The 27,871-nt window shown below is 36.9% G+C and overlaps 2 protein-coding genes across 13 annotated transcripts in view; one reads left to right on the top strand and one right to left on the bottom strand.

Annotated features, from left to right (window-relative positions):
* The window catches only part of LOC135103740 (vacuolar protein sorting-associated protein 18 homolog), a 4,572-nt gene extending 602 nt beyond the window's left edge, over positions 1–3,970 (top strand). Inside the window, exon 1 of the mRNA XM_064010419.1 lies at positions 1–3,970. This exon is cut by the window's left edge and continues 602 nt beyond it. Within this exon, the coding sequence (XP_063866489.1) occupies positions 1–2,549 (2,549 nt within the window). The 3' untranslated portion in view covers positions 2,550–3,970.
* Positions 3,971–6,672: 2,702 nt separating this feature from the next.
* Positions 6,673–27,871, bottom strand: part of LOC135103741 (serine/threonine-protein kinase TNNI3K-like) — a 33,371-nt gene continuing 12,172 nt past the window's right edge. For 8 of the 12 annotated variants that reach the window (XM_064010423.1, XM_064010428.1, XM_064010422.1 and 5 more), the window contains 8 exons: positions 20,485–20,600; positions 20,156–20,317; positions 19,312–19,509; positions 18,909–19,025; positions 16,507–16,631; positions 16,024–16,126; positions 15,674–15,917; positions 6,673–7,480 (listed from right to left, as the gene is read on the bottom strand). In XM_064010423.1, the coding sequence (XP_063866493.1) occupies positions 7,284–7,480; positions 15,674–15,917; positions 16,024–16,126; positions 16,507–16,631; positions 18,909–19,025; positions 19,312–19,509; positions 20,156–20,317; positions 20,485–20,600 (1,262 nt within the window). In that variant the 3' untranslated portion in view covers positions 6,673–7,283. Of the gene's footprint in view, positions 7,481–15,673; positions 15,918–16,023; positions 16,127–16,506; positions 18,064–18,908; positions 19,026–19,311; positions 19,510–20,155; positions 20,318–20,484; positions 20,601–27,871 lie in introns of those variants that run through there. The other 4 variants (XM_064010425.1, XM_064010424.1, XR_010270192.1 and 1 more) reach the window with 3 other exon arrangements.

Below are 27,871 nucleotides of genomic sequence, written 5' to 3'. Positions count from 1 at the left end.
GGACAACACCTGTAGACACACTGTACTTGCCTCTACGCTCCAACAAGCCAAAGTCCACTGGCAAGCTGAAGTGTCACCTCATCACAGCTGTTGGGTGGAATGCTGACAACCAGTCGGACAGTGTGACTGGACCCATACTTGTGGGGACATCCAAGGGAGTCATTCTGGAGATGGAACTGACCTCAGATGAGCGGCTCTTTCAGTCTAGCCATGAAGAGTACTGCAAGCAGGTGTTTGATGTAGGCAAGGATGATCCTGTTCCAGTGACTGCCATTGAGATGCGCAGCAGCCCAGTTGATAACCTTGAGCTCCGCATCCTGGTGACCACAGCTGATAAACTTTACCAATTTTCTGGACGCATCAGATCTGCCGAAGACAAGCCAATGACGACATCCCTGTTTGCCAACTACTTGGGGCTGCCGCCAAGATTTGTCAAACTGATCAGCAGCTGGAAAACTTCATGGCTCAAGTTGTACCAGCCTCCAAACTCGTCCACTCCAAACCACTTTGCCTGGCTGACAGAGCAGGGCGTCTACACTGGTGACATTGTGTGGGGGGCAACAGGAGATGACATGACAGCCAACAGAAAACTGCACTCCATACCAGAAGTTGATGGCTGTGGGGTGCCTTGTGATATGATAGTGTGTGAGTTTCATGTTCTCATAGTGTGGCCAGACAAAATGCGTGGACTCTGTATCCTCAACAATCAGGTTGTGTTTGAGGGAACCATTCCAGAGGAGTGTGGAAAACTTGTAGGCATATCAAAGGATCCCGTCAAAGGGACTATCTGGGTGTTTGCTGAGAGGGGGGTGTTTAAGTACAAAGTGGACCGAGAGGGACGGAATGTTTGGCGCATTTATCTGGAACAAGGAAACTATGAGTTGGCAAAGAAGTACTGTAACTCTGATTCTTCATGTTTATCTTATGTCTTGTTGCAAGAAGCCCAAGATTATTTTCAAAAGAAAGATTATGTGAAAAGTGCAAAGCTCTTTGCCAAAACACTAACTTCCTTTGAGGAAATCAGTTTGAAGTTTGTGGAGGTTGGTGAGGAAGGCGCCTTAAAGATCTATTTGCATGAAAAATTAGATTCCCTAAAAGTGAGTGAACAAACTCAGGTTACAATAGTTGTGATGTGGTTGCTTGAACTTTACTTGAAAACACTAGGGAACTTGCGTGACGCTGGAAAACGGAATATGGAAGAATACCATATCTCGGATGATCAACTGAAGTCACTTCTACGTGACCCCAAAGTGCATCAGTGTTTGACAAATAATGCCAATGCTATTTATGAACTTCTGGCCTCACATGATGACCAGGACAATTATGTAAATGTTGCCTTGATGTTAAAAGATTTCGACCGTGTGTTGCTTCATCTGATGCGTCATGGACGGCACATTGAGGCCTTAGAAGTCATGAAGACACGTGGGTCAGAACAGCTATTCTACCAGCATTTCCCTGCCCTTCTTCAGGCTGTTCCTAGTGCTGCTGTAGAAGCTTTGATAGCACAAGGAGAAAGGATAAACCCACTGAAACTTCTCCCCTGTCTTATTCATTACCACACCTCTCATGGAGGAGGAGCTGAAATTCTGCGTTATTTTGAATACTGTGTTGATAAGTTGGAAATAACTGATGAAGTCTTACATAATTTCCTTATAACTCTCTATGCAGTAGAAGCCCCAGATAAGTTACTGCCATATTTCAAGTTACAGGGTGATGACAGTCAAAATGTTCACTATGATGTCAAGTTTGCCCTGAGAGAGTGCATGTCAGTAGGTGAAGAGAAAGCCTGTGTGCACATCCTGACCACCATGGGACTGTATCAAGAGGCGGTGGAGTTAGCCCTCAAGCTTGATACATCCCTGGCTAAGGCAACGGCTAACCGCCCAAAATATGACCAAGATCTGAGGAAAAAATTGTGGCTAATGATTGCAGCACATGTAGTACAGGAAGAACAGGATGTCTCACGGGCCATGGAGGTTCTTAGGGAATGTGATCTGATCAAAATTGAGGATATTCTTCCCTTTTTTCCAGACTTTGTTACAATTGATCAGTTCAAAGATGCTATCTGTTCATCACTTCAAGAGTACAATCAACACATTGAAGACCTGAAGCACAATATGGATGATGCATCAAAGGCAGCTGAAAATATCCGCAAAGATATACAAAAATTCAAGCAGAAATATTCTTATGTGCATGCACAAGACAGATGTTGTGAGTGTAACTATCCTCTACTATCAAGACCATTCTATCTGTTCCCATGTTCTCATAAATTTCATCAAGACTGCCTGTCAGATTCTGTAATGGGATATTTAAGTGAAACTAAACAAAAGAAAGTGTCAGAGCTGAAGGGAAAACTGCTAGCCATGTCGCATGATGAGAGTGGCATAGGAACAGGTGGGCAGTGGGGTGACAGGGAGCAAGTGAGAGCAGAAATTGACAGCCTAGTAGCAGGGGAGTGCCTCTATTGTGGAGACAATCTTGTGGCAAACATTGACACCCCATTCATCAGTAACAATGACTGGGATGCTTCTATGGCTGACTGGCAATAGGAAGTTAGAACTGTACAGTTTCTGATTTTTGTACATAGATATTCATCAGAATTTTTCTATGAAGTGAAAGATTTTCCTCTACACCTACAATCACATAAGTTACATTTGAAGCCTTTGGGGTCTCTTGGTTTTATTGAAATCATGGCAGTACCACATTTTCTTTTATAAAAATAGTATTTTGATTCACAGATTATTTTTTTTGATGAAGTAAATGTTGGCAGTTAGCAAATAAATAATGAAAGCTCATATCAAGATATAATGAATGGCTCACAGTCAGGCACTTCATCCTGTAAGCTCAGCAAATATAAATTAGCAACTATTATATGTCAGTTTGTAACATGATTTGCATTATTTTCCCCCAAGGTGGATGGAAAGCTATAGGATATCCTATACTATGTGTACTTGATTGGCATGTGGAGCTGGCTTCATCAGTGTACGTTTTGTATACATGTTTTCTCACATTTGAAGAATATATCTATTTAAACACATCAAGATTTTGCTGTATATATTTTTGTAATGTTAAATAGAGCTTTTAACTGTATAATGACAAGTTCAGTTGTAAATGCATTAATCAAGTTTTAAATGAATTCACTATGCATGTAAATTCACAACAAATTCAGCACTTCCTTTCATTAAGTCATGATGTGCCTGCATAGTGCTTACTTGTATTTATAGAATTATTGGTAACTCAGGTTCCATTTTTTTTTTTTTTTTGTGTGTGTGTGTGTGTGTGTGTGTGTGTGTGTGTGTGTGTGTGTGTGTGTGTAGAATGATCAGTACTTCCCTGGATTGGAGTCCTGCCTATGCTAGTTTAATGAAAGGTCACAGTAGATTATGAAAATTCTGTCTCCTTAGGTAACTGAATGAGAAAACTTGAGCAAAAATTTCAGTATTTTGCACCTTCAGGTATACAGCTACTTTCTGAAGTCATGAAGATAACACTAGCTTACAGTTAACATTCTGTAATTCTGGTTAAACAAGTGTTCTTGAATTCTCCACAGTGTGAGTGCAAATGTTTAAGTCTTCTGGAATCTTGATATTAACATGCTTCTAGAGTGGGAGTTGTTGAATACTTGAGTGTTATCATGGCTTTGGTCAGTGACTGCATCATTTTCTTAACATAAATGTCTGTTCCCAGCAAAATCTAAATTGCTTTACTAGTTGCTTGAAATTATAGTTGCATCCTCTGTTATGTTTAAAAGTATTCACTTTAAGGTGCCTGATTTTATATCATTGCATAATCTAATTATTCCTAAGTATGCTTATGATATGATAGGAAATTGCAATGAAAATCTGCATGTTGCAGTGAACTATAATACTCCTGATTTATTTTATTTTTTTTTTCTGTTTTGTGTTATGGACTTTGTTACCTGGAAAATAAATGACCTGATGGCATTATTATTAATAAGATTGTAAACTGATACAGAGTGTCATTTTATTCCTGTTTACCTCTTGAGTTACATACTTGAAGTAACTAAAAATCAGCAGTAGTTGTGGTTTGATTTATTGATTATTGTATTAGTTTTTATACTTGAGAGGGTAGAGACTACTATAGTTATTGCTGAAAATCTCTCACCCACACCCCACTCACCTCTTGGAAGTTTGAAATGTGCACACTGGATGTGATGTGTTTTGAGGGACAGTGTAACTCGCTGAAGCAAGAGTACTTTGAGATAATCACGTCAAAACCAGGAAGAGGAGGATATCAGCTAGGTGTAGGGGATAGAACATAACATGGATTCCATGTTATTAAGTAATGCTGATAAGAATCTCAACTAATCCCCAGCTGCCAGGCTGGCACAGAACCATACTGACCCAACTCCAGGAGCCACAGAAGCTGCCTTGTTCTTTCCTGGCCACGACACTCAAACAGGCAGACGTCTGATTTGCTGTCCAGGACACCTGCTAATGCGATTCTCCTGGCAGACATGGTGTTGGTTAAGATTACCCACACTACTTGACATAGAAACCATGCTGTTGTCTCCTCCTACCTCCAATACCAAACTGACATCCTCCTCTGCCGGGTTTTGGCACGATAATCTTACAGTACTCTTGTCTTTAGCGAGTTACACTGTCCCTCAAAACACATCCTGTCTAGTGTGCATGTTTCAAACTTCCAAGAGGCAAGTGGGGTCCACGTGAGAGATTTTCAGTGATGACTATAGTAATCACTACTTTCTCAAGTGTAAAAAAAAAAATTGATACATTATTTTTATCTCTATTCTTCATTCTAATGGTTATGGACTATAAGTGGTTTAATGATGATGAATAGTCTCAGTTTTACCAAAGAAGAATAGGCAGATAAAAGACAACATAGTAAGAGGTCTTGGTTACGTAAATTGCTGGCCTGGTAAGCAGCCATTAAGTGATTAGGATTGACTAAAGTAACCTGCCAATAATGCACTAGAAGTGTAGCGTTGTGAGAAGAATTGATAGCTATTCACATGGATTCAGCACTCACTGACACTGCTGTGTCAAATTTAACATCAAGACTGGTAGGTTTGATTTTCTTGCAAAGTTCTAGGCCATAAACACTGCCAGTTCTTTTAAGAAACACAAGGCTGTTTGAATTATCAATTTAGTTTGACCACTGATAAAAAAAAAAAAAAATAAAATAAAATAAAAAAAATAAATAAATAATAATAACAATAATAATAATAATAAAGATACATGATATGAGCATGGCTATCATTAAAGTTTGATGTGCACTGAACATACTACAAGATAGGAAAAATTATCTTATCTTGAAATCTAACTAATAGTAATCTTGTGAAACATCCAACACAGTAAAGTCACCTTTGGATAATACTAAACTGAGGTCTTATTGATGATTTTTTTTCTCGCACTTAGTGTAAATACAATATAAACCAAAAAATAAACATACTTATACTTTATTTTCTGACTTCTATACATTTGGCTTTCTCCAAAACAGGAGTGATGGCACACAAGTAAAAGCAGAATGCACAAATGTAAAGAAAAAATAAAATAAAATTTGACTGAATAAAATTAAACACAATGCACATTTCATTCAAATCCTTAAAGAAAAAAATTCATACATATTCTCTTACACACACATCCACCCCTTTCTGTACCTTGAAAATTTTGTCATAGCTTTCAAAATTTGTTTTGTATCAATGTTTGGCACCACAGAGCTGAATGAATAGAAATTTTAAATGCATCAATGAGACAACCTCAAGTATCAATGAGAGCCTCAGAATAATTTGGGTGTGGGAAAGAGGGAAGGTGCTGCAGGGGTGAACCAATTCTGTTGTTGGTCCCTTATGTGGACAGACCTTGATGTTTCCACAAATGACCCTCACAGAAGTGTGGTTGGTAAGGAAATGTCATATACATATAGTGTGTGTGTGTGTGTGTGTGTGTGTGTGTGTGTGTGTGTGTGTGTGTGTGTATATATATATATATATATATATATATATATATATATATATATATATATATATATATATATATATATATATATATATATATATATATATATATATATATATATATATATATATATATATATATATATATATATATATATATATATATATATATATATATATATATATATATATATATATATATACACACACACACACACACACACACACACTACATACTTTTATACCATTTTTTGGGGTCAAATATAAAAAAATCTTACTTTTGTACAATTTCATGTACTGTAAATAACCCAAGACTAGCCACATCTTCAATTTGCACATCTAAATCCTCCATGACAATCATATTCTCTCTCTCTCTCGCTCTCTCTTTCGTTTTCCTAATCATTTCATACGCAATTTCAAAAAACTTCCTATCTCTCCTCCAGTGCCCTCACTTCTAGTACCATGCACACTATTACCCAACTCTCATTACCTCTTTATATCTTCACAAATTAATTTACCCTTTTATAATTTTACTGCACTCTATAGCATAATTTTCATATAAAAGGTACACCCTTTCTTGCTGACACACATCCACTCTGATACTTCTCATTTTATCTCTTTGAGTGCAAACTTATCCTTCCTCTTGGCTTCAGCAAGAACCATTATATCGTGTTCCTTTCATACATGATATCTCTCACCAAGTTGGTTACATTCATGCACATTAAAAAAAAACCCAACTTTAATACCTTTAATACCTGTTTTTCTCATGTCCAAACCCTATCCTTCAGTCATCTCTAATCACTAGCACTCTGTGATCTGTCTCAGGGCTACCTTAATGTTTAAATATGAAAGTACAATGTATTAAACAATGGAATTCATTTTAGTAATTTTTATCTTAAAAAAGTAAGAAATTTATCAGGAGCCAGCCATGAGAGCAATACATGAATGTATGCTATAGGATAAATAATTATATAAGAAAGTGGCCTTGGACTGAACCCTCAACAGAACACTCAAGATAAATATTTTAACAGATGAGCTAAGATGATTATCAAAGCTGAAGTGAATTTTCGTCAATCTTGACTGCCCTGCCACCATATGGGTTTCCTTCTCTTTTTAGGTAGTTTCTAAAAAGATAGATAGTGCTGTTTCTAAGCATGTATAATTTGCATGTTTATAGAGTCTAGTCTTTTGAATTTTTACTTTCTTCTATTTGTTCTGTTTTCAAGTCAGCACAAATTTAAGATTGATTCACTGTATGCCTAGAAAGAATGGCAACAAAAATCACAGTGCATAGTGATTTTATTCATAATTTGAAAGTAATTATACTTTCAAATTTCACATAGCTTTAATAATGCTGCAGCGTTTGTTTACGGTGTTTACTAAACACAGGAGCAATGCGGTACTGATAAGTATTCCCTTCTACATAGCCATTGTTGTTCATTCGACTTCTCAACTCTTCAATGGTTGGATGAGATGACTTAAATGCAGTCTGGCCACGACTAGCTTCTTGTTCCCATTTGGTTCGCAGTGCTGTTACATGACCTGTTGTGAAATAGTGCATCATACAGATTAATGCGTTCCCATTATACTGCTATAATCATGATAGTCAGTTTTCTTCTACAGGCAGAGAAGGTATATCATTCAACTATATATAAGCAGTAACTGACACTGAATTATTAATATGAGGCAAAACATTCACTCTGCTTATTCAGCTATCTGTAAAAAAAAAATACATTGGACCCTCAATTTCTGCATTGTTGATTTCTCAAATTCTGGAAACACATGACAAAATCTTACAATAAATTAAAAATGTTACTAGTTGAAAACATGGTAAATTTCACTTTACCTGTTATTTTTACACCTTTATGTGTAATGCAATAAAAATTATTTTTTTTACTATTTGTGACATCAACTGCCACTGGTATATTCACCCACATTTTTTTTTATGTTAGTCACTGGCTAAAGGGAGAGAGAGAGAGAGAGAGAGAGAGAGAGAGAGAGAGAGAGAGAGAGAGAGAGAGAGAGAGAGAGAGAGAGAGAGAGAGAGAGAGAGAGAGAGAGAGAGAGAGAGAGAGAGAGAGAGAGAGAGAGAGAGAGAGAGAGAGAGAGAGAGAGAGAGAGAGAGAGAGAGAGAGAGAAACACTCAAATGCCAGAATATTGGGTTTGTTACACCACTTATCACTTTTATGTCCCAAAAATCAAGGGTCCACTTTATTTCTAAAAACAGCAAAATTCTTCCAAATTCTGATAAATGATATGCACTAAAAATGTACTACCTATTGTCTTTAATTAAAGAGAAGGCAAAAGCCAAAATTCAGTTGCTTTATTACTCAAAGTTATTACCTTATATTATATCGACTGAAACTTCTAATAACAATGACTTCTTATAACACCTGCTTGAGTCATGCATTAGAAGCAAGCTAAAGCAGCTACTTTTAGGATATATTTTCTTACTATGATACTTTTACATTCAAAAGCCAACATGATAAATTTTAAGTGCTTAGCCAAACTAGTGAACTACTGCAATACTATCAAGCCATTGTTCTCATTCAAGCTCAGTGTAACATCAAAGTGGATTAAGGGACAAGCAATGGCATTGTGACAAGCAGCAGGAACAAATTTTCAGATAATAGTGACCAGTGCACTTTTTAATGTGTATCTTATTAACACTTATGCAACAACAGTGGACAAACAGCAATGCAGCTATGTGCCAGAGTCCAGAAGGTCTGGTTTCCTTACAATTAAATAAAAGAATAAAAATTACAATGATGTAAGCATAAACTGAAGTTGGATATATTATGTTATCTGTTAATTAATGGTTATGGAATTTTTTTTTTAAACATTATTAAATTTCAGCTAGAGAAGTCAGGAGCTTGAGAAAAATTAAGACAGAAAATGTGAATGACTGGGACAAGTGAGTTTAAGAAATGGCAAAGCAAAATTAATGTCCAGCAAAAAACTGTGGTGCTACAAAAAGTGATAATGATGAACACCTGAGATGGCACAAATATCTATATTCTGAGAATTAGTAGAAAATATACTGCTCTCCACAGGGCAAGAAGGCATTAAAGGTGATGATGAAAGTGGTTATGATGAACACCACAATCATAATAATTATCAAGAAAACAGAATGGAAAAGAAAAAAAAAAAAAATAAAATAAAATAAAATAAAATATATATATATATATATATATATATATATATATATATATATATATATATATATATATATATATATATATATATATATATATATATATATATATATATATATATATATATATATATATATATATATATGTGTGTGTGATTACTCACATGCTATGAATCACTAGAGCTAAATGGAGGTTAGTGAATTATAGTCTATGAGCAGCCAATTACTTGTAGCATATAATTTAGTGATCAACAAAATCTATGCAAAATATGGCATATTACCATTTGCAGAACTTAACCAACTACCAAATATCTTTTCATTATGTATCAAAGTGATAAACAAGTTCATATTTTCAAAATACACTTGTAACCAAAATTGATAGAGAATCTTTTCAAGTTATACAGTGATGCCGATGCACAACAGTATGACACTTTCATCCAATATCCATTAAAACAAGAATGACGCCATAAAAGAACTAGCTAATTGTTTCTACTAATTGTGTTTCTGCTAATTGTATTTCTGCTAATTGTGTTTCTGTTGATTGTGTTTCTGCTAATTGTGTTTCTGCTAATTGTGTTCTGCTAATTGTGTTTCTGCCGACTGTGTTTCTGCTAATTGTGTTTCTGCTGACTGTTTCTGCTGATTGTGTTTCTGCTGACTGTTTCTGCTGATTGTGTTTCTGCTAATTGTGTTCTGCTAATTGTGTTTCTGCTGACTGTGTTTCTGCTAATTGTGTTTCTGCTGACTGTTTCTGCTGATTGTGTTTCTGCTAATTGTGTTTCTGCTAATTGTGTTTCTGCTAACTGTGTTTCTGCTAATTGTGTTTCTGCTGATTGTGTTTCTGCTAATTCTGTTTCTGCTAATTGTGTTTTTGCTCATTGTGTTTCTGCCATGTTCTATTCCAGTCAATCCAAGATACATTTCATGTACATCAGTCAAGAAATTGCTCTCAATTAAAACTTATAAAAATGGTTGGATTTTCTTCAGTATCACAATTTAAAGTATTAACACTGTATCATTCTTAACATTCTATACCTTAAACTTAAGAAGGAAAACTTTCAAATTATTACACTCTGCTTTTTCTGCAACACTGATCCACCTATTTGAGAAATGGCTAATGTATAAAATTAGTAGTCATTCATCTTTAAACTTATATATGTACAGTAAACGCTCGTTATATCAGACTAACTGGGGGGAAGCTACTGACAATTTATTACTAAAAGTAATAAGTATATGAAAGGTTGATATAATTATGGCTATTAATAAAATTATTTACCACAATTTTTTTCTCATGAAAACAATTAAAGCACTATGTTTAGACAAAAATGTACTTATCATGTTAAGCCACACACATACCATATGTATATAAGGCAATTATTTAATTTTTGCTCCCAGACCCCTCCCTCACCCCATTCTTGACCTGGTCTTAGGAACTTCCTTTCCTGCCCTGAAAATACAGTACAGTAACCAGATTTTATATATATATATATATATATATATATATATATATATATATATATATATATATATATATATATATATATATATATATATAAACCCAGCTGTGACCTCACTGAACGTTTCCCTTTGTGTCTCACAACACAAGGGGTCAGTCACAGCCTGCCCTCTAAAGACAACTCTCTTCCTCCACACAAAACTACAAGCACCTAATAACACACACACCCTTCACTCAAAAATTTTAAAATCATCATGGCGACTCCTACACCAGCCTCAGAGTCCCCATCTGGGGAGGGGACCATAAATGTCCCCAGGTCAGACTGCCTTTCTGTCGACAACCCTAAGTGTCTTGACACCCCCCTCAACTTTTTCTTCATTAACTTCTGCAACATTTGCGGTCTAAGATCTAATTTTCAATCTGTAGAACACCACCTCTCCTCTTCTAAACCTCATCTTCTTTTCCTCACTGAAACTCAGGTGTTTGAGACAACTGACAGTAGCCCCTTTTCTGTTCCCTCCTACTTTCTCTATCCTCATTTTCGATCCAAAGCTGGATGCTGTGTTTATATGCGCAATGACTTAACCTGCTCTCGTGCCCACACTCTTGAATCTTCCGAGTTTTCCACCATCTGGCTACGACTACAGAGTCACTCTCATACTAAATTTATCTGTGCTGTATACCTCTCACCTAACTCCTCTGATTATAAGAAATTCTTTGACTACTTAACTTCCAAAGTGGAGCACATTCTGACCCTCTTCCTTTTTGCAGAGATCTCCATTCTTGGAAACTTCAATGTTCACCACCAGCTTTGGCTTTCCTCTCCCTTCACTGACCATCCTGGTGAACTAGCCTACAACTTTGCTACCCTCCATGACCTAGAGCAATTGGTGCAACACCCTACTCGTATTCCTGACTGTCTTGGAGATACGCCCAACATTCTTGACCTTTTCCTGTCCTCTAATCCTTCTGCTTATGCTGTCACCCTTTCTTCTCCGTTGGGCTCCTCCGATCACAATCTCATATCTTTATCTTGTCCTATCGCTCCAATCTCTCCTCAGGATCCCCCTAAGCGAAGGTGCCTCTGGTGTTTTGCCTCTGCTAGTTGGGGAGACCTGAGGAGATATTTTGCTGATTTTCCTTGGAATGACTACTGCTTCCGTGTCAGAGACCCGTCTTTGTGTGCTGAGTGCATAACAGAGGTGATAATGTCTGGCATGGAGGCGTACATTCCTCACTCTTTTTCTCATCCTAAACCTTCTAAACCTTGGTTTAACACAGCTTGTTCTCGTGCTATACATGATAGAGAGGTGGCCCACAAAAGGTACTTAAGCATTCCATCACCAGAATCTCATGCACTTTATATTTCTGCCCGGAACTATGCCAAGTCTGTTCTCCAACTAGCCAAAAAACTCCTTCATTAACAGAAAATGTCAAAACCTTTCAAGATCTAACTCCCCTCGTGACTTCTGGCATCTAGCCAAAAATATCTCCAATAACTTTGCTTCTTCTTCTTTCCCTCCTCTATTTCAACCACTGCTATCACATCTATTTCTAAAGCTGAACTCTTTGCTGAAACCTTTGCTAAAAAACTCTACCTTGGATGATTCTGGGCTTGTTTCTCCCCTCCCTCTCCTCCACCCTCTGACTACTTCATGCCATGTATTAAAATTCTTCGCAATGATGTTTTCCATGCCCTTGCTGGCCTAAACCCTCGGAAGGCTTATGGACCTGATGGGGTCCCTTCTATTGTTCTCCAAAACTGTGCCTCCGTGCTTGCACCTTGCTTAGTCAAACTCTTTCAGCTCTGTCTGTCAACCTTTCCTTCTTGCTGGAAGTTTGCCTACATTCAACCTGTTCCTAAAAAGGGTGACCGTTCTAATCCCTCAAACTACCATCCCATTGCTTTAATTTCCTGCCTATCTAAAGTTTTTGAATCTATCCTCAACAGGAAGATTCTTAAACATCTATCACTTCACAACCTTCTATCTGATCGTCAGTATGGGTTCCGTCAAGGCCACTCTACTGGTGATCTTCTGGCTTTCCTTACTGAGTCTTGGTCATCCTCTTTTAGAGATTTTGGTGAAACTTTTGCTGTTGCCTTGGACATACCAAAAGCTTTTGATAGAGTCTGGCACAAAGCTTTCATTTCCAAACTACCCTCCTACGGTTTCTATCCTTCTCTCTGTAACTTCATCTCCAGTTTCCTTTCTGACTGTTCTATTGCTGCTGTGGTAGACGGTCACTGTTCTTCTCCTAAATCTATTAACAGTGGTGTTCCTCAGGGTTCTGTCCTGTCACCTACTCTCTTCTTATTATTCATTAATGATCTTCTAAACCAAACTTCTTGTCCTATCCACTCCTACGCTGATGATACCACCCTGCACTTTTCCACGTCTTTTCATAGACGTGCAACCCTTCAGGAGGTAAACATATCACTCAGGGAAGCCACAGAACGCTTGACTTCTGATCTTTCTAAAATTTCTGATTGGGGCAGAGCAAACTTGGTATTGTTCAATGCCTCAAAAACTCAATTCCTCCATCTATCAACTCAACACAACCTTCCAGACAACTATCCCCTCTTCTTCAATGACACTCAACTGTCCCCCTCTTCTACACTGAACATCGTCAGTCTGTCCTTTACTTATAATCTGAACTGGAAACTTCACATCTCATCTCTAGCTAAAACAGCTTCTATGAAGTTAGGTGTTCTGAGACGTCTCCGCCAGTTTTTCTCACCCCCCCCCCCCCAGCTGCTAACTCTGTACAAGGGCCTTATCCGTCCATGTATGGAGTATGCTTCACATGTCTGGGGGGTTCCACTCATACTGCTCTTCTAGACAGGGTGGAATCAAAAGCTTTTCGTCTCATCAACTCCTCTCCTCTAACTGACTGTCTTCAGCCTCTCTCTCATTGCCACAATGTTGCATATCTAACTGTCTTCTACCGCTATTTTCATGCTAACTGCTCTTCTGATCTTGCTAACTGCATGCCTCTCCCTTGTCCCGCAGCCTCGCTGCACAAGACTTTCTTCTTTCTCTCACCCCTATTCTGTCCACCTCTCTAACACAAGAGTTAACCAGTATTCTCAATCATTCATCCCTTTCTCTGGTAAACTCTGGAACTCCCTGCCTGCTTCTGTATTTCCACTTCCTATGACTTGAATTCTTTAAAGAGGTAGGTTTCAAGACACTTATTCATCAATTTTTGACCACTGCTTTGACCCTTTTATGGGACTGGCATTTCAGTGGGCATTTTTTTTTATTAGATTTTTGTTGCCCTTGGCCAGTGTCCTTCCTACAGAAAAAATAAATAAATAAAAAAAAAAAAAAAAAAAAAAATATATATATATATATATATATAAGAACATAAGAACATAAGAAATAAGGGAAGCTGCAAGAAGCGACCAGGCTTACACGTGGCAGTCCCTGTATGAAAACACTCCTACCTATTTCCATCTGTTATCCCCATCCATAAACTTGTCTAATCTTCTCTTAAAGCTCTCTAGTGTCCTGGCACTAACTACATGATTACTGAGTCCGTTCCACTCATCTACCACTCTATTTGAGAACCAATTTTTTCCTATCTCCTTCCTAAACCTAAATTTTTCAAGCTTGAACCCGTTATTTCTTGTTCTACCTTGGTTGCTGATCCTAAGAATTTTGCTTACATCTCCCTTGTTATAACCCCTATACCACTTAAAGACTTCTATCAGGTCCCCTCTTAACCTACGTCTCTCTAGAGAATGTAAATTTAACCGCTTCAACCTCGCTTCGTAAGGAATACTCCTCATCCCCTGGATCCTTTTAGTCATTCTCCTCTGTACTGATTCTAATAGACCTATATCTTTCCTGTAATGTGGGGACCAGAACTGCACAGCGTAGTCTAGATGAGGTCTGACCAGCGCCAAGTATAACTTTAATATTACTTCCGGCCTTCTACTTTTAACACTCCTAAAAATGAATCCTAGTACCCTATTTGCCTTGTTTCTGGCTTCTATGCATTGTTTCCCTAGACGGAGTTCAGAGCTAACTATAACTCCTAAATCTTTCTCGTACCCTGTACCTACCAGAGTTTGGGTGTTTAATGTGTACCTATTGTGTGGGTTTCCTCTACCTACGCTAAGCACTTTGCATTTATTGATATTAAATTGCATTTGCCATCTATCCGTCCATTCATTTCATTCTATCTAAGTCTGTCTGCAAGGCGATGGCATCCGCTTCTGACCTAATTAATCTACCTATCTTTGTGTCATCCGCAAATTTACTAACATCGCTACTAATTCCACTATCCAAGTCATTGATATATATATATATATATATATATATATATATATATATATATATATATATATATATATATATATATATATATATATATATATATATATATATAAAAGCAGATGGCAGACAAACATCAAATTATGACAGAAATACCATAATTATAGCAGACAACACAACTCTGGTGGGTGCAGTGTGAGGTCACCACCACCACCACTACCCACTTTCTCTCTCCCTTCCTCCCACCTTCACTCACTCCCTCGCCTCTGCCACCACTGGCCAGATGTTCTGCCTCATTTACTGACATTTGTCCAATAAATTGGATGGTCCATACATGTCCGATAAACATAAAATCCAATATAACAATGTCCAATATAATGAGGGTTTACTGTAAATATATCACACATTCAGTACATAATAAAAAAAAAAAAAAAAAACTTTAGGTTTGGTCAATGCCAAGAAATCAATAAAATTAGTTCATATAAATTCCTATATGAAGTTACTCTGATATGAAAAAGTAGGTCAGGCACCAAGTATACATTCTGGTGCAATATCATAATTTCTAGCAAGAAGCAAATTCATAAGCAACATCAAACATTCCATTGTAAATTAAGACTACCTTTACTTTTCCAGTTACCCCTTACATTTTTCCTAAAATAATACTTTTGACCTTCCCTTGCAAGTCTATCTATATTACTATCCATGACATAACCGACCTACTGAAAACACTTCCATTAGGGAAAGGTCAACCAATATGAAGTTACTTCAAAAGTGCAGTGTAAGGGTTTACCAGTGTTAATGGGTGAGTACACGGGGAGGCAGCTAAGTGCAGCAGGCAACATACCATTCCAACGGAATGAAGGTAGTAGGAGAGTAGCTGGGGTCCTACCAGAGAGCTCAGAACTGGTGTGTTGAGAAGAGTCTGTTGGGGTGGTGCTGCCGGTAGGTGAGGCACAGGAACAGGAGGTGCAGCACACATGAAGTGGGTGGTGGTGGTGGTGGTGGTGGAGATGGGGAGACATGTGGCCAGAACCATCCTGCATAGCTACAATCTGAGACTTGCATAAGGCTTCCAGTTCTTCAATAATCTGCAAAGACAAATTAGAATAAAACAATATGATCAAGGGCACATTTTTACTCTCTATATATCTATGTAATTCCAACATGTAATAATAAAAAGTATGTAAAACATACCTGCTCAAAGTCTGGCCTTTCTTCTGGTATTTTGTGCCATGCTTTCTCCAGAAGAACAGACACCTCCATGGGGAAAGAGAGGTCTAGGGGTGGTCGACTATGTCTGCAACACACACACACACACACACACACACACACACACACACACACACACACACACACGGGTTGTCAACTATAAATAGAATATAGTTAAATACGTGAGCTAAACAAGGATGATTTCAATTAAATTAATTCTGGCAGCCATTAACTCAGATGAGTAGTGCACAGCATTCTTCCCCTCACCAGCCAGTATGGTTAAAGCACCAAGACATGGCTGGATCTGGGGTGCCCAATGATGAGCAAACAGGAAACCTATCCTGGATCCAGTTCAAATATCAAACAAAAGTATGCATGTAATAGATTCTGACTAGTCACATTCAGGAAGGAAAAAGCTCCCCACCTACATGCCCAACAGTGATAATACCTTTACTACCAGTCACTTACTTATAGGCCATATCAGCAGCTGCTGCAGCAGGCTTTAAATGTGCAAAAGGCAGTTCAGAGGCAAGCAGCTCCCACAAACACAACCCAAAAGAAAAGACGTCTGCCTTGATTGAGTACTGGGTGCACTTGTTGGGAGAGGAAAAGAAATCATCATAACCCCATTTCCTGCACTTTGTAGAAATACAGTCAGCAAACGCTGATCTTGCATCATGGCGACACATGCTGCTCAGGGAGCATGTTTTACTTAAGGCCTCCCAGCAAGCATAAAAATTGGGCAGGGACAAATTGATTTATTAGCATCTCAAGTGCATCTTTCCTCCTCACTCACACCTATAGCAACAATGACTAGTATTAAGCAGGTTATCAGTGTTAGTGTTTGTTGTATCTTTGGTGATACTTGATAGGCTCTGTTCTTGGGGTGAAATACATTATGTTCTGTTTATGCTGTGGTGTGATGTGTAGTGCTGTAATGAACGCAAGGCAGACAAGGCAGACAAAGTATTCAATCACAGATCTTCACATGTTGGGCTGAATGGTGTCGATATAGCAAAACATGTGAATTTAAAAATGTGAAACTTCTAAAACGTCATTTGAAAATTCGTCAAGGGAAATAGTGAGTAATTGTCTTTTCACAACTAGTGCTGGCATCCCTTTATTTTTACCACACAGCTTCTAGCTTTTCTATGAAAGCAGTTGGACTCTAATCTGACTTTTACAGCATGGCAGTTGAAGGGAAGCAGTGCAGATGCCACCACCATGGCTGTAAAAAGATAATTCCTCACTGCCTTCCTTCACAAATTTTCATTAGAGGTTCTGGAAATTTTGTATTTTCTTATTCACATGTTTTGTTATATGGACAGCATTCACGTATAGCACATGTGAAGGTTTATGATGGAATGATATCACTGTGGCTTGTCTGCCTCACACTCGTCACTACAAACACCACAAAGAACGAACATAATGCATTTCATCATAAGAAAAGAGCCAGTTACATGTCATCAAAGACACAATGAATACTGAGTCTAGTAATTAATAATGGTCATTGCTGCTACTGATGTGAGTGAGGAGGAAAGATGCACTTAAGATGCCAATTAGACAATTTGTCCCAGCCTATTTTTTTTATGCTTGCTGGGAGGCCTTAAATAAAACACACTCCCTGAGCAGCATGTGCCACTGTGATGTAAGGTTGGTATTTGGTGACTATAATAAACATATGAGACACAAGATCACAAGGTGAGGTGGGCACAGTACATCTCAGTCCATTTGTTCATTTATATTTATTTCTAGTTAACTATTTGAATATGAAAGCTTTTAGTAACTTGAAACTTAATGATGCAAAGTTGACTAACCTGCAGTTATAATTATCTAACCAATGGGTAATCAGGTTGTGAATATGATAAGGATGAGTGACAGGATCATGATTTTAAAGAAGGCTGAAGGTGAAGGTAGAGCAACAAATGCTCCACAGCCTGGCTTGATGGGGACATAAATGACTTGGTCTGGAATGATCTCACACAGGAGACTGGTGCACTGGAAGTAACTACAGCCAGTGTGGGACTGAGGATTTAAAAGATAAGTTTAGAGCTAGAATAAAAGTTAATAAGAGTTAAGATTAGTTCTCAGAAACTTTTTTTATGTAATAGGGATTCTGATCAAGGGCAACAAAGACAGGAGAGAGAGAGAGAGAGAGAGAGAGAGAGAGAGAGAGAGAGAGAGAGAGAGAGAGAGAGAGAGAGAGAGAGAGAGAGAGAGAGAGAGAGAGAGAGAGAGAGAGAGAGAGAGAGAGAGAGAGAGAGAGAGAGAGAGAGAGAGAGAGAGAGAGAGAGAGAGAGAGAGAGAGAGAGAGAGAGAGAGAGAGAGAGAGAGAGAGAGAGTGCCTGCTGAAGATGCCAGTCCTTAAAAGGAATAGCCCAAAAGAATATCCAAAATTACAGGAATTATCACGTTGGACAAGTTATATAACAGGACAAGTTATGTGACAGTGAAAGTAGAAATCAGGTTTTTCAGAATGACTAGACAAATATACGTGAAAATAAAGAACATGAAAAATGTGTGAGGAATAATGAAGTAAAAGAGGTAATTAACACTGTACATATTAGCAGACTTTGGTAGGACCATTACAACATACTACAAAATTTAGAAATGAAGTGGGATGGCAAGCCAAGATGATTTGGGCACGCTGACAGAATACAGCAAGTACCTGGGTTAAAATAGATTATAATGTGGTTGATAGAATATTTAGAATCACCTCAAAGACCTAAGCCTGTGCAAAGAGTCTGGCCAGCCTGGCAAGGTGTCATTAGGTAAACATGACTGACAGTAGCAAGCATGAATGAAGCTTTCCAAAATGATGATAATGATCTTATCATGATCTTACTGTATGACAAATAAAAGTAACTAACTTGTGTAAAGACTTCAGGAGCCATCCATCTCAGGTTGCCGGGCTGCTTTGTCATGTTCTCCTCAAAGATGTTCCGCACAAACCTTGACTCTCCAAAATCAGCAACACGAGCACGACACTAAAAGGCAAAACATTTTATACGTGAACGTAAAAGCATAATAGCAATGTATGTATATAGACTTAAGGTAAATGCAGTTTACAGTACAGGCCTCTACATATCTTATTAGAGTAATAATTAATTCACACCCATTTCATTAAATGACTGCACAATTCCACGAGGCAAAAATCACCTAAATTATTAAATATATACGTTTTAATTCTGTACATATTTAAACTTGCATTCATTTTATATCTTCTGATAAGATATTGTTTTATTGTGCATCCCAGCAACATCACCTACATACATCATTGCTTAAAAGAATGTTGTGGGAGTTGAGGTCCCTGTGTATAATGGGCTGCGGCAGAGTGTGCAGGTAGTGCATGCCTCTTGCCACATCAGTTGCTATGTTGAATCTTGTCAGTGTGTCTATGGACCTTTTCTGTTCATGTAAGGTGCTGAAGAGGGAGCCGCCAGGAACATATTCCGTCACTATTGCAAATTGCTGCAATACAGTAAAATTTATTTACAATAATCTTCACCCTTCCACAAAGCAGTATGTATTTTCAAAGTAAATCACAATTTGTTTTAGCAGTCAATATTTGAGATAAATATTATATTAAAAATAGCTTTATAATGTATAAAATAAGATATTTTCATGAACTTTGTAGTTCAGGGTTTTACATATTTCATGAATATCAACAAGCACTTCCTTCAGCATCAGGTCAATAAAACAGAGCATACATGTACAATCCATTCAAGGTAAGTGTTAAATCAACCAGAATAGAAGGAACAATAAAACAAATTATCAACAGCACTTCTGTAAGGCAAAAAGCCTGTAACAGCAATAAGAGGGTTGTGATATATTTCCCCTATCTTAATAAAATACACAAGTAATCATCTATATAGAATACTGATCAAAAGAACAGACACAGTGTTGGAAACACCTGCTGGTAATCTTATCCCATTGAAATACAGCCAAATTTTTGTACAGGAGTATTTTTCTTTACTTTCTTTGATACCTACAATTTCGTATACAGTAGGACTCAAAATATAAATGAAAAGATTTAGTAAGAATAACCAAACAAAAGAGGGAAACAAAAAGTTTCATAGGCAAAAACAACTAAATAATAAAAAATCTTCACACTCACACTGGGATCTTGTAAACATGCTCCAACAAATTTAACAATGTAGGGGGAATCCAGAGACCCATGAACTGACACTTCTCTGCAAAACATCTCCACATCACTTTTTCCATAGGTCATGTTGGCTCGGTACCTCTTGACAGCCACAATCTTATCATTGAATCTTCCCTGTCAATTAAGAAAAGTCAGTCAGATAAATGATACACAGTCTCTGAAACTTTCTTCCTTTTCTGACAATGAAATGTCTGTTTCTGCAATGCATTCATATCCTCAAGTCCACTCTATATCATTAATATTTCACAAATGACACAGGCAGATTACAATGGCAAACTTACTTTGTAGACTTTACCAAAAGAACCTGAATCTATATTTTCCAAGTTTTCTATCTCTGCCAGGCTGAGGTGTTGGTGAGGTGGTATCAGTGTTCTCAAATGAAGTACATCAATTTTTTCTGGAAAAAACAAAGTAATGTAAAATATGATTATAATTTGCTGATGTACACATATACATTTATTCTTACATATATACATAGATTTCTATATGTACATAAACTTAAGCTCTGTTACTGCAATTTATGTAGAGATATCATACAGACCTATAATCCACATACCAGGCCTACATCCTTGAGTGTTGTAATTAAGATCAAAGGAAGTGAAAAAAAGGAAAATCACTGTGACATACATAACATCAAAAACTAGTGCATGGAAGACTAATAAATTTAAAAGCATACAACTAGAAACAAGAAATAGTAAATAGGAAATGATAAGGAAAAATAGCAGAGTGCTCTTAGTAGGCAACTTCAACACTAAAGGAATAAACTGGCAGGAGGTGGAAGTGAAAGAAAATGCTGAGTCATGGAGTGAAGAACTTATGCAAACCACGATGGTGAATACAATGAGGCAGTGGCTGAATGAGCCTACGAGAAGCAGAGGAGAAGAATCATCACAGTTGGACTTTGTGATTACAAAAATCCCAGAAAGTAGACTAAGTGTACATTGTCTGAGTCCACTGGGAAGAAACGATCATGTAATAATAGAAATAGTACTGCAGGAGGGAAAAGTGATGCACAGGAAAGAATACAGAAATGGGAGACAGAACTATGCTAAAGCAAACTTTGCAGAACTTAATAAATTCTATGGAAAAATTAACTGAAAAGAGCTATTTTAAGGTAAAATAATGCAAGAAAAATATGAGATATTTTTGAGCAAGTATTGAGATGGAGAGCAACAGTTTGTACCACGTTATAAAGTGAAAATTGGGAACCATGAATGGTATAATTCCAGGTGTGTAGAAGTAAAAAAAGAAAAAAAACAGGGCATGGAAGAAAATGATGAGACAACTGAACAGAAATGCTAGAAAAGAATACTGAAAGGCAGAGTGAATATAGTAGAATAAGAAGAAAGAAACTTTGAAAGTGACATAATAAGAAAATGCAAGGAACCCAAACTCTTCTACAGATACATAAACAGGAAAATGAAACATAAGGATGGCATAAATAAGTTAAAAAGGGAAGGAAGAATTTATGAAACTACACAGAGTTTCACTCTGTGTTTACAAAGGAAACAAAACTTGTGTCACCAAAAGTGGTATCACAAAATGAGGGAATACAGGAGATACAAGTAAAGAGAAAAGAAATCAAGGAACTACTGGAAGAGCTGGATGTTAGAAAAGCTATGGGACCAGATCAAGTAAATGGATGGATATAAAAAGAATGCAGAGAACACATGGAAAAAACCATATGGGATATAATTAACAGCTTGTTGAGAGAAGAACAGTACCAAGGGAAGGGAAAAAGAGCTAACGTAGTGCCAATATACAAACGGGGAAATAAAATGGAACCATTAAATTATAGACTGGTGTCACTAACAAATACTGTAAGTAAGCTTTGTGAAATGATAATTAAAGACAGATGGGTGAATATCTAGAATATGAAAAGATAATTACAGAAAAGCAATTTGGATTCAGGAAAGGGAGATCCTGTGTCACAAATCTACTGAGCTTCTATACAAGAGTAATAGATGGAATGTAAGAGAGGGACAAATGGGTTGATGCAGTATGCATGAATCTCATAAAAAGCATTCGATAACGATAAAGTTCCCCACAAAAGCCTTATGTGTAAGCTAGACAATGGAGGACTAAAGGGAGCAACATCGAGATGGATGGAGGATTATTTAAAAGGTTGGGAAATGAGAACAGTAATCAGACATTAAATCAAGTTGGAGCAAAATGACAAGTGGGGTACCACAAGGATCTGTATTGGCTGGCACCCATTGTTTCAAATATATGTAAATGATATGGCAGAGGATCTAAATAGTTATACAAACCTGTTTGCTGATGATGCAAAAATAATAAAAATAATAAAGGATGAAAATGACTGCAAGGAGTTACAATAGGATAATGACAAGGGACATGCATGGAGCCAAAGATAGAAAATAGAATTTAATGCCAGAAAATGCCGCAAGTTGGAAATAGGAAAAAGTAAAAAGAAACCTTTGTGGAAGTACAAAATGGGAGAAATAATAATGAAAACTAATGAAGAAAAAGATTTGGGAGTAATGATTCAGGACAAACTATCACCTGAAAGCCACATGAATAAAATATTTGGCTCCACATACAGCTTATTAACAAACATTAGGGTGGTGTTTAACTATTTAGATAAAAGAAATGATGGAGAAAATTATAATAAGCATGATACAACCTAAACTGGAATATGCAGCAGTAGTTTGGGTTCCACACAGAAAAAAAAAAAGATATACAGAAACTGGAAAGGATACAGAGAATAGCAACAAAGATGGTACCAAAATTGAAAGACTTGAGCTATGAAGAAAAACTTGAAGAGATGGGATTACCAACACTACAAGAGAGAAGAGAAAGAGACCTTATAACAATGTACAAATTAGTAAACAATATAGAAAAAATAGACAGAAATGAATTGGTACCACAGATGGAGGAGAGAGAGAGACAGATGAGGGGGCATGGGAAGAAAATAAAGAATGGACGTTCAAGTGTGACATTAAGAAATACAGCTTCCTATATAGAACTATTGAAATCTGGAATGATTTGAAGGAAGAAGTGATTGTGGCAAATAGTGTACACATGTTTAAAGAGAAACTGGATAAATATGGTTATGGAGACAGGACAAAATGAGCTTTTGCTTGTGCCCTGTACAATACAACTAGGTAAACACACACACACACACACACACACACACACACACACACACACACACACACACACACACACACACACACACTCTCTGGCAGAAGTGAAACTAACTCTGATGGATTTAATCAAGATGACCGACATGAAAGTGAGATGGGGTTCCTGAAAATGAGACTAAGGAAAGTGGAAATGACGCAGAACAGTAGGAAAAAAAGATAGAAGTAGTGTTGCAAGTGGTAAAAACCCTTCAGGACAAACTGAAGAACCTTGGAAAAGATAGTAAAATATTCAAACTGAAAACTCAACAGGAGGAAATGAGTGAGAGAACATCACATTATTAAGAAAAATGAGGAATTACAAAATAACATAGAGGAAATTGTGAAAGAAAATAAATATCTGAAAGCAGAACTAGTGAAGGGTGAGAAAAGAGTGAAAGAGGGAGTCATGGATTAAATGGAAAAAAATTTGAAAATGGTAAAGCAAATGTTGACTTTAAGGAAATAATTGAAAATCAACTGAAATAAAAAAATGAAAAATGTAGGAAAGTGGTGAAGACATTGAAAAAAAATGAAGATCTGGTGAGAGATGCAGCAGATAAGAAAAATATTATATTTTATAGAATAAAGGAGAAAATATACAAACTGAAAAGTGAAAAAAAAGAAACAAAAACAGTGAAATATTTATTGAATATGATAAAAATGACACTAAATTCAAGGAAGAAGTGGAAGTTGTTGTTCAACAGGGACCTTATCTGGAAGGCAAAAACAAGACCCATGAAAATAAGACTAAAATCATTACAAGCAGCAGAAGATGCTAGAAAGAACATCCAAACTAAGAGACGTAGAAGATTGCAAAGATAAGTACACTGAGAAAAACAGAAATGAAGGAGAATGGGAAAAAAACTGAAAGAAGTATATGAAGAGGCAAAAGGGAAAAATGAATCAAGAATGGAAGGAGAAAAGAATATATTTTTAGAGAGTTTTGGGAGACAGAGTGAAGAAATGCTATATAAAGGAAAAGGAATAAATGGAAATAAAGTAGAGAATAGTAAAAATGAAGGACTGAATGTGATGTATACCAACATAGACAGACTGTTACACAGAACATTGGAATTACAAGACTACTTAAAAGAAAAGAATCCAAAGGTGGTGTGTTTAATGGAAACAAAGCTAAAAGAAGAAAATCAGATTGTAATTAACAATAACTACCATATTGTGGAGAAGAGAGAGGATTGGTAAAAGATGGGGAGGTGTAATGATAATGACAAGAAATGAGGTGAAGACAAAAATAGTGAAATATGGAGAAGGAAAAGCAGAAATAGTGAGTGTTAACTTGGAGGATAATAATGGACAAATACTGACAGTAACAACAACCTATGTACCACCCAAAACAAATTCTTGGAGCAAGAAAGACTATGAGAAAATAATAGAAGATACCATCTGTAGTGTTGGTTTGTTTCAGTTGGTATGGTTCAATTATGTTTGTTTCAGTTTGAATGCTTTAGTTCAAACCAGTGTTGATGTAGGGGTTACCAGGTGAATAAATGTGATTGGGGGCTTCCTGACGGTTGTACAGGCAGTGCGCCTCTCCTTACCCTCCCAGCCTTGCGACCAAACACTATACCATCCAGTGTCTGAGTAAATTAATCAAAAGTAATAAAAAAGTACTATTGGTTGGTAACTTCAATTGTAAACAAATAAATTGGGAAACCTTCAGGGCAGGTGGAAATGAGACTGCATGGGGAGAAAGATTTCTGAAGCTGACTATGGAAAACACAATGATGTAATGGGTGACTAAAAATACAAGATATAGGGGAAATGACAAACCAATAAGACTCAACATAATATTAACAAAAAGAATTGACCTAACTAAAGAATCAAGATATGTGCGCCCCATGGGAAAAAGTGACCATGTAATGACAGAAATAGAGACTGATAATGATGTCAGTGAAGAGGATGAATAATACATAGAAAACAGGAGAAACTCTGGGAAAGGGAATACAGATGAAAAGATTCTATGAAGAAAATGACTGGGGAAGGCTGTAAAGAGCAAATGATGTGCAAGATAAGTATGACATTTTTATGGAACTATATGAGACAGGAGTGAAGAAATATGTCCCACTATACAAACTTATAGAAAAAGGAAAACAAGTGTTGTTCAATGCATGATGAGCAAGAGCAAAGAAAAAAGAGACAGAGCATGGATAAAACTGAAAAGAAATCAAAACCAAAAAAATAAAGAAGACTAAGATAGCAAGAAGTGAATATGTGAAAATAAGGATAGAGGAAGAAAAGATATGAAAAAGATATAGTTAAAAAGAGCAAGGTCAAAACAAAACTGTTCTATAGACTCATAAATGGAGAAATTAAAGTAAAAGAAAAAACAAAAAGGTTGAAGGAAGTAAATGAAACATATGAAGATACAAAAGACATGAATGAATTGCTAAACAATAAGTTTCAGCAAGTTTTCACATAAGAATCAGGATTTAAAGAAGCACAAGACAAAAAGACAAAAAAAGCAAATGCAGGAAATTACAGTAATCAAAGAAGTTTATAAAATGATGGATAAACTGGAAGAGAGAAAAGCAACAGGACCAGATCAAGTATCAGGTTTCATTTTAAAAGAGTGCAGGAAACAGTCAACTGAACCAGTATATGACATAATAAAGTGCTCATTATCCATTGGAAGAGTGCCTAAGGAATGGAAAAGAACAGACATAGTGCCAATTTATAAAAGTGGGAAGAAAGAAGAACCACTAAACTATCGACCAGTATCAATGACCAGCATAGTATGCATGATCTGTGAAAAAGTGATAAAGAAGCAGTGGAAAAAATTTCTAGAAAAACATGATATAATAACAGAAAACAGTATGGCTTTAGACAAGAGTGATCATGATTAACAAATATGATGAACTTCTACTCAAGTAACTGATATAACACAGGAGAGGGATGGATGAGTAGACTGTGTATTAAAAAAAAAAAAAAATACAAAGTTCCCCACAACAGGCTACTACAGAAGCTAGAAAATGTAGGAGGATTAAATGGAAAAATAATAAACTGGATGGAAACTACTTAAAGGGAAGAGGAATGAGAACGATAGTAAAAGATGTAAAATCAAAATGGAGAGGAGTAGACAGTGGAGTACCACAAGGATCAGTGCTGGCACCAATACTTTTCCTGATCTACATAAATGACAAGCTTGAAGGAGTAAAGTTACATGAGTCTGTTTGCAGATCATAGAAAATAACAAAGACATAAGAAACAACAAACACTGTGAAACTCTACAAGGGGATCTGAATAAAATCTGGGACTGGAGTAAGAAATGGGAGATGGAATTTAATGTGAAAAAATGTCATGTAATGGAAATGGGGAAAAAAGTGAAGAGAGACCAAAATGGACATATAAAATAGGAAATGAAGAAATAATAAAAGTACAAGAAGAGAAAGATCTGGAAGTGATAATACAGGATAGTCAACAGTCAGAGAAACATGCAGGAAAGATATTCAGAGATACATTCACAGCATCCCACTACATGTATAAAGATATGATGAGAAAGATAATTACTATCATGATTAGACCAAAGCTAGGATATGCTGTAGCAGTGTGGTCTCCCCACAAGAAGAAACATGTAAGAAAAAACTAGAAAATATACAAAGGATGGCAATAAAGATGGTTCCAGAACTGGAAGAAATAACACATAAAGACAAGTTAAAGTTAATGAATCTGCCAACATTGGAACAAAAAAGAGAAAGGGAAGATTTAATAGTAATTAACCCCTTCCATACCGCAAGTCTGTTTTGTGGTACATGTGTACCACATGCAGTAGCGACCTCGTGGTACTGCGCATTATGGCCGTGGTACATGTGTACCACGCTAATACATTAATGTGTATCACCAAACCCTGAGTGTGGACTTTGCTTTATTCAGGTCCCACGTGGTGGCAACATCCTGCCCAAGCACAAACAAATGCTTGAGGTGTTATTTTTAGCCACCCATACATGACAAGACCACCCCTGCCCCCCTTTGGCCAATCACTATAGGTGGTTCATATTTCATGCAGACAATAAAGCCAATCATATTCTTTTGTTTAAAAGTACACATATGTTACTCCCACAGTCCACCCAAGAACATCATTTTTCTTTTGACTGCCTTGGAGAGAGATATCGCTTCTAGCTAGAGATCATGGCATCTGCTTCATCGTCAATCAGTGATGATGATTGTCATAATTATGAGATAGATAGTGATGACATACTGGAAGACTCTCCAGATGAGTATGATTCAGATTATGATCCTGAAAAAGATGTAGAAGACAGTGAAACTGACAGCATTAGTAGTGCAGAAACACTTTCAGCAAGTGAGGGAGAGCAGCAGTCTGGTGATGATTCTGCCTCAGGGCCACCCAACCCCATTGCATCATGTTTCACTCTCTTGTCTGACCCATTTGCTGATAAGCGACCAGATGTGCTTCCTTCCTTGAAACAGGAATTTACTAATGCGCATCCTGGGATTATTACACACCAGGAAAGTGATCCAATGTCTGTCCTTCAGTGTTTCAAACTTT

The sequence above is a fragment of the Scylla paramamosain genome, chromosome 9, assembly GCF_035594125.1.
Source record: "Scylla paramamosain isolate STU-SP2022 chromosome 9, ASM3559412v1, whole genome shotgun sequence".
Lineage (NCBI taxonomy): Eukaryota > Metazoa > Arthropoda > Malacostraca > Decapoda > Portunidae > Scylla > Scylla paramamosain.
This window is presented reverse-complemented; position numbering and strand designations above follow the sequence as displayed.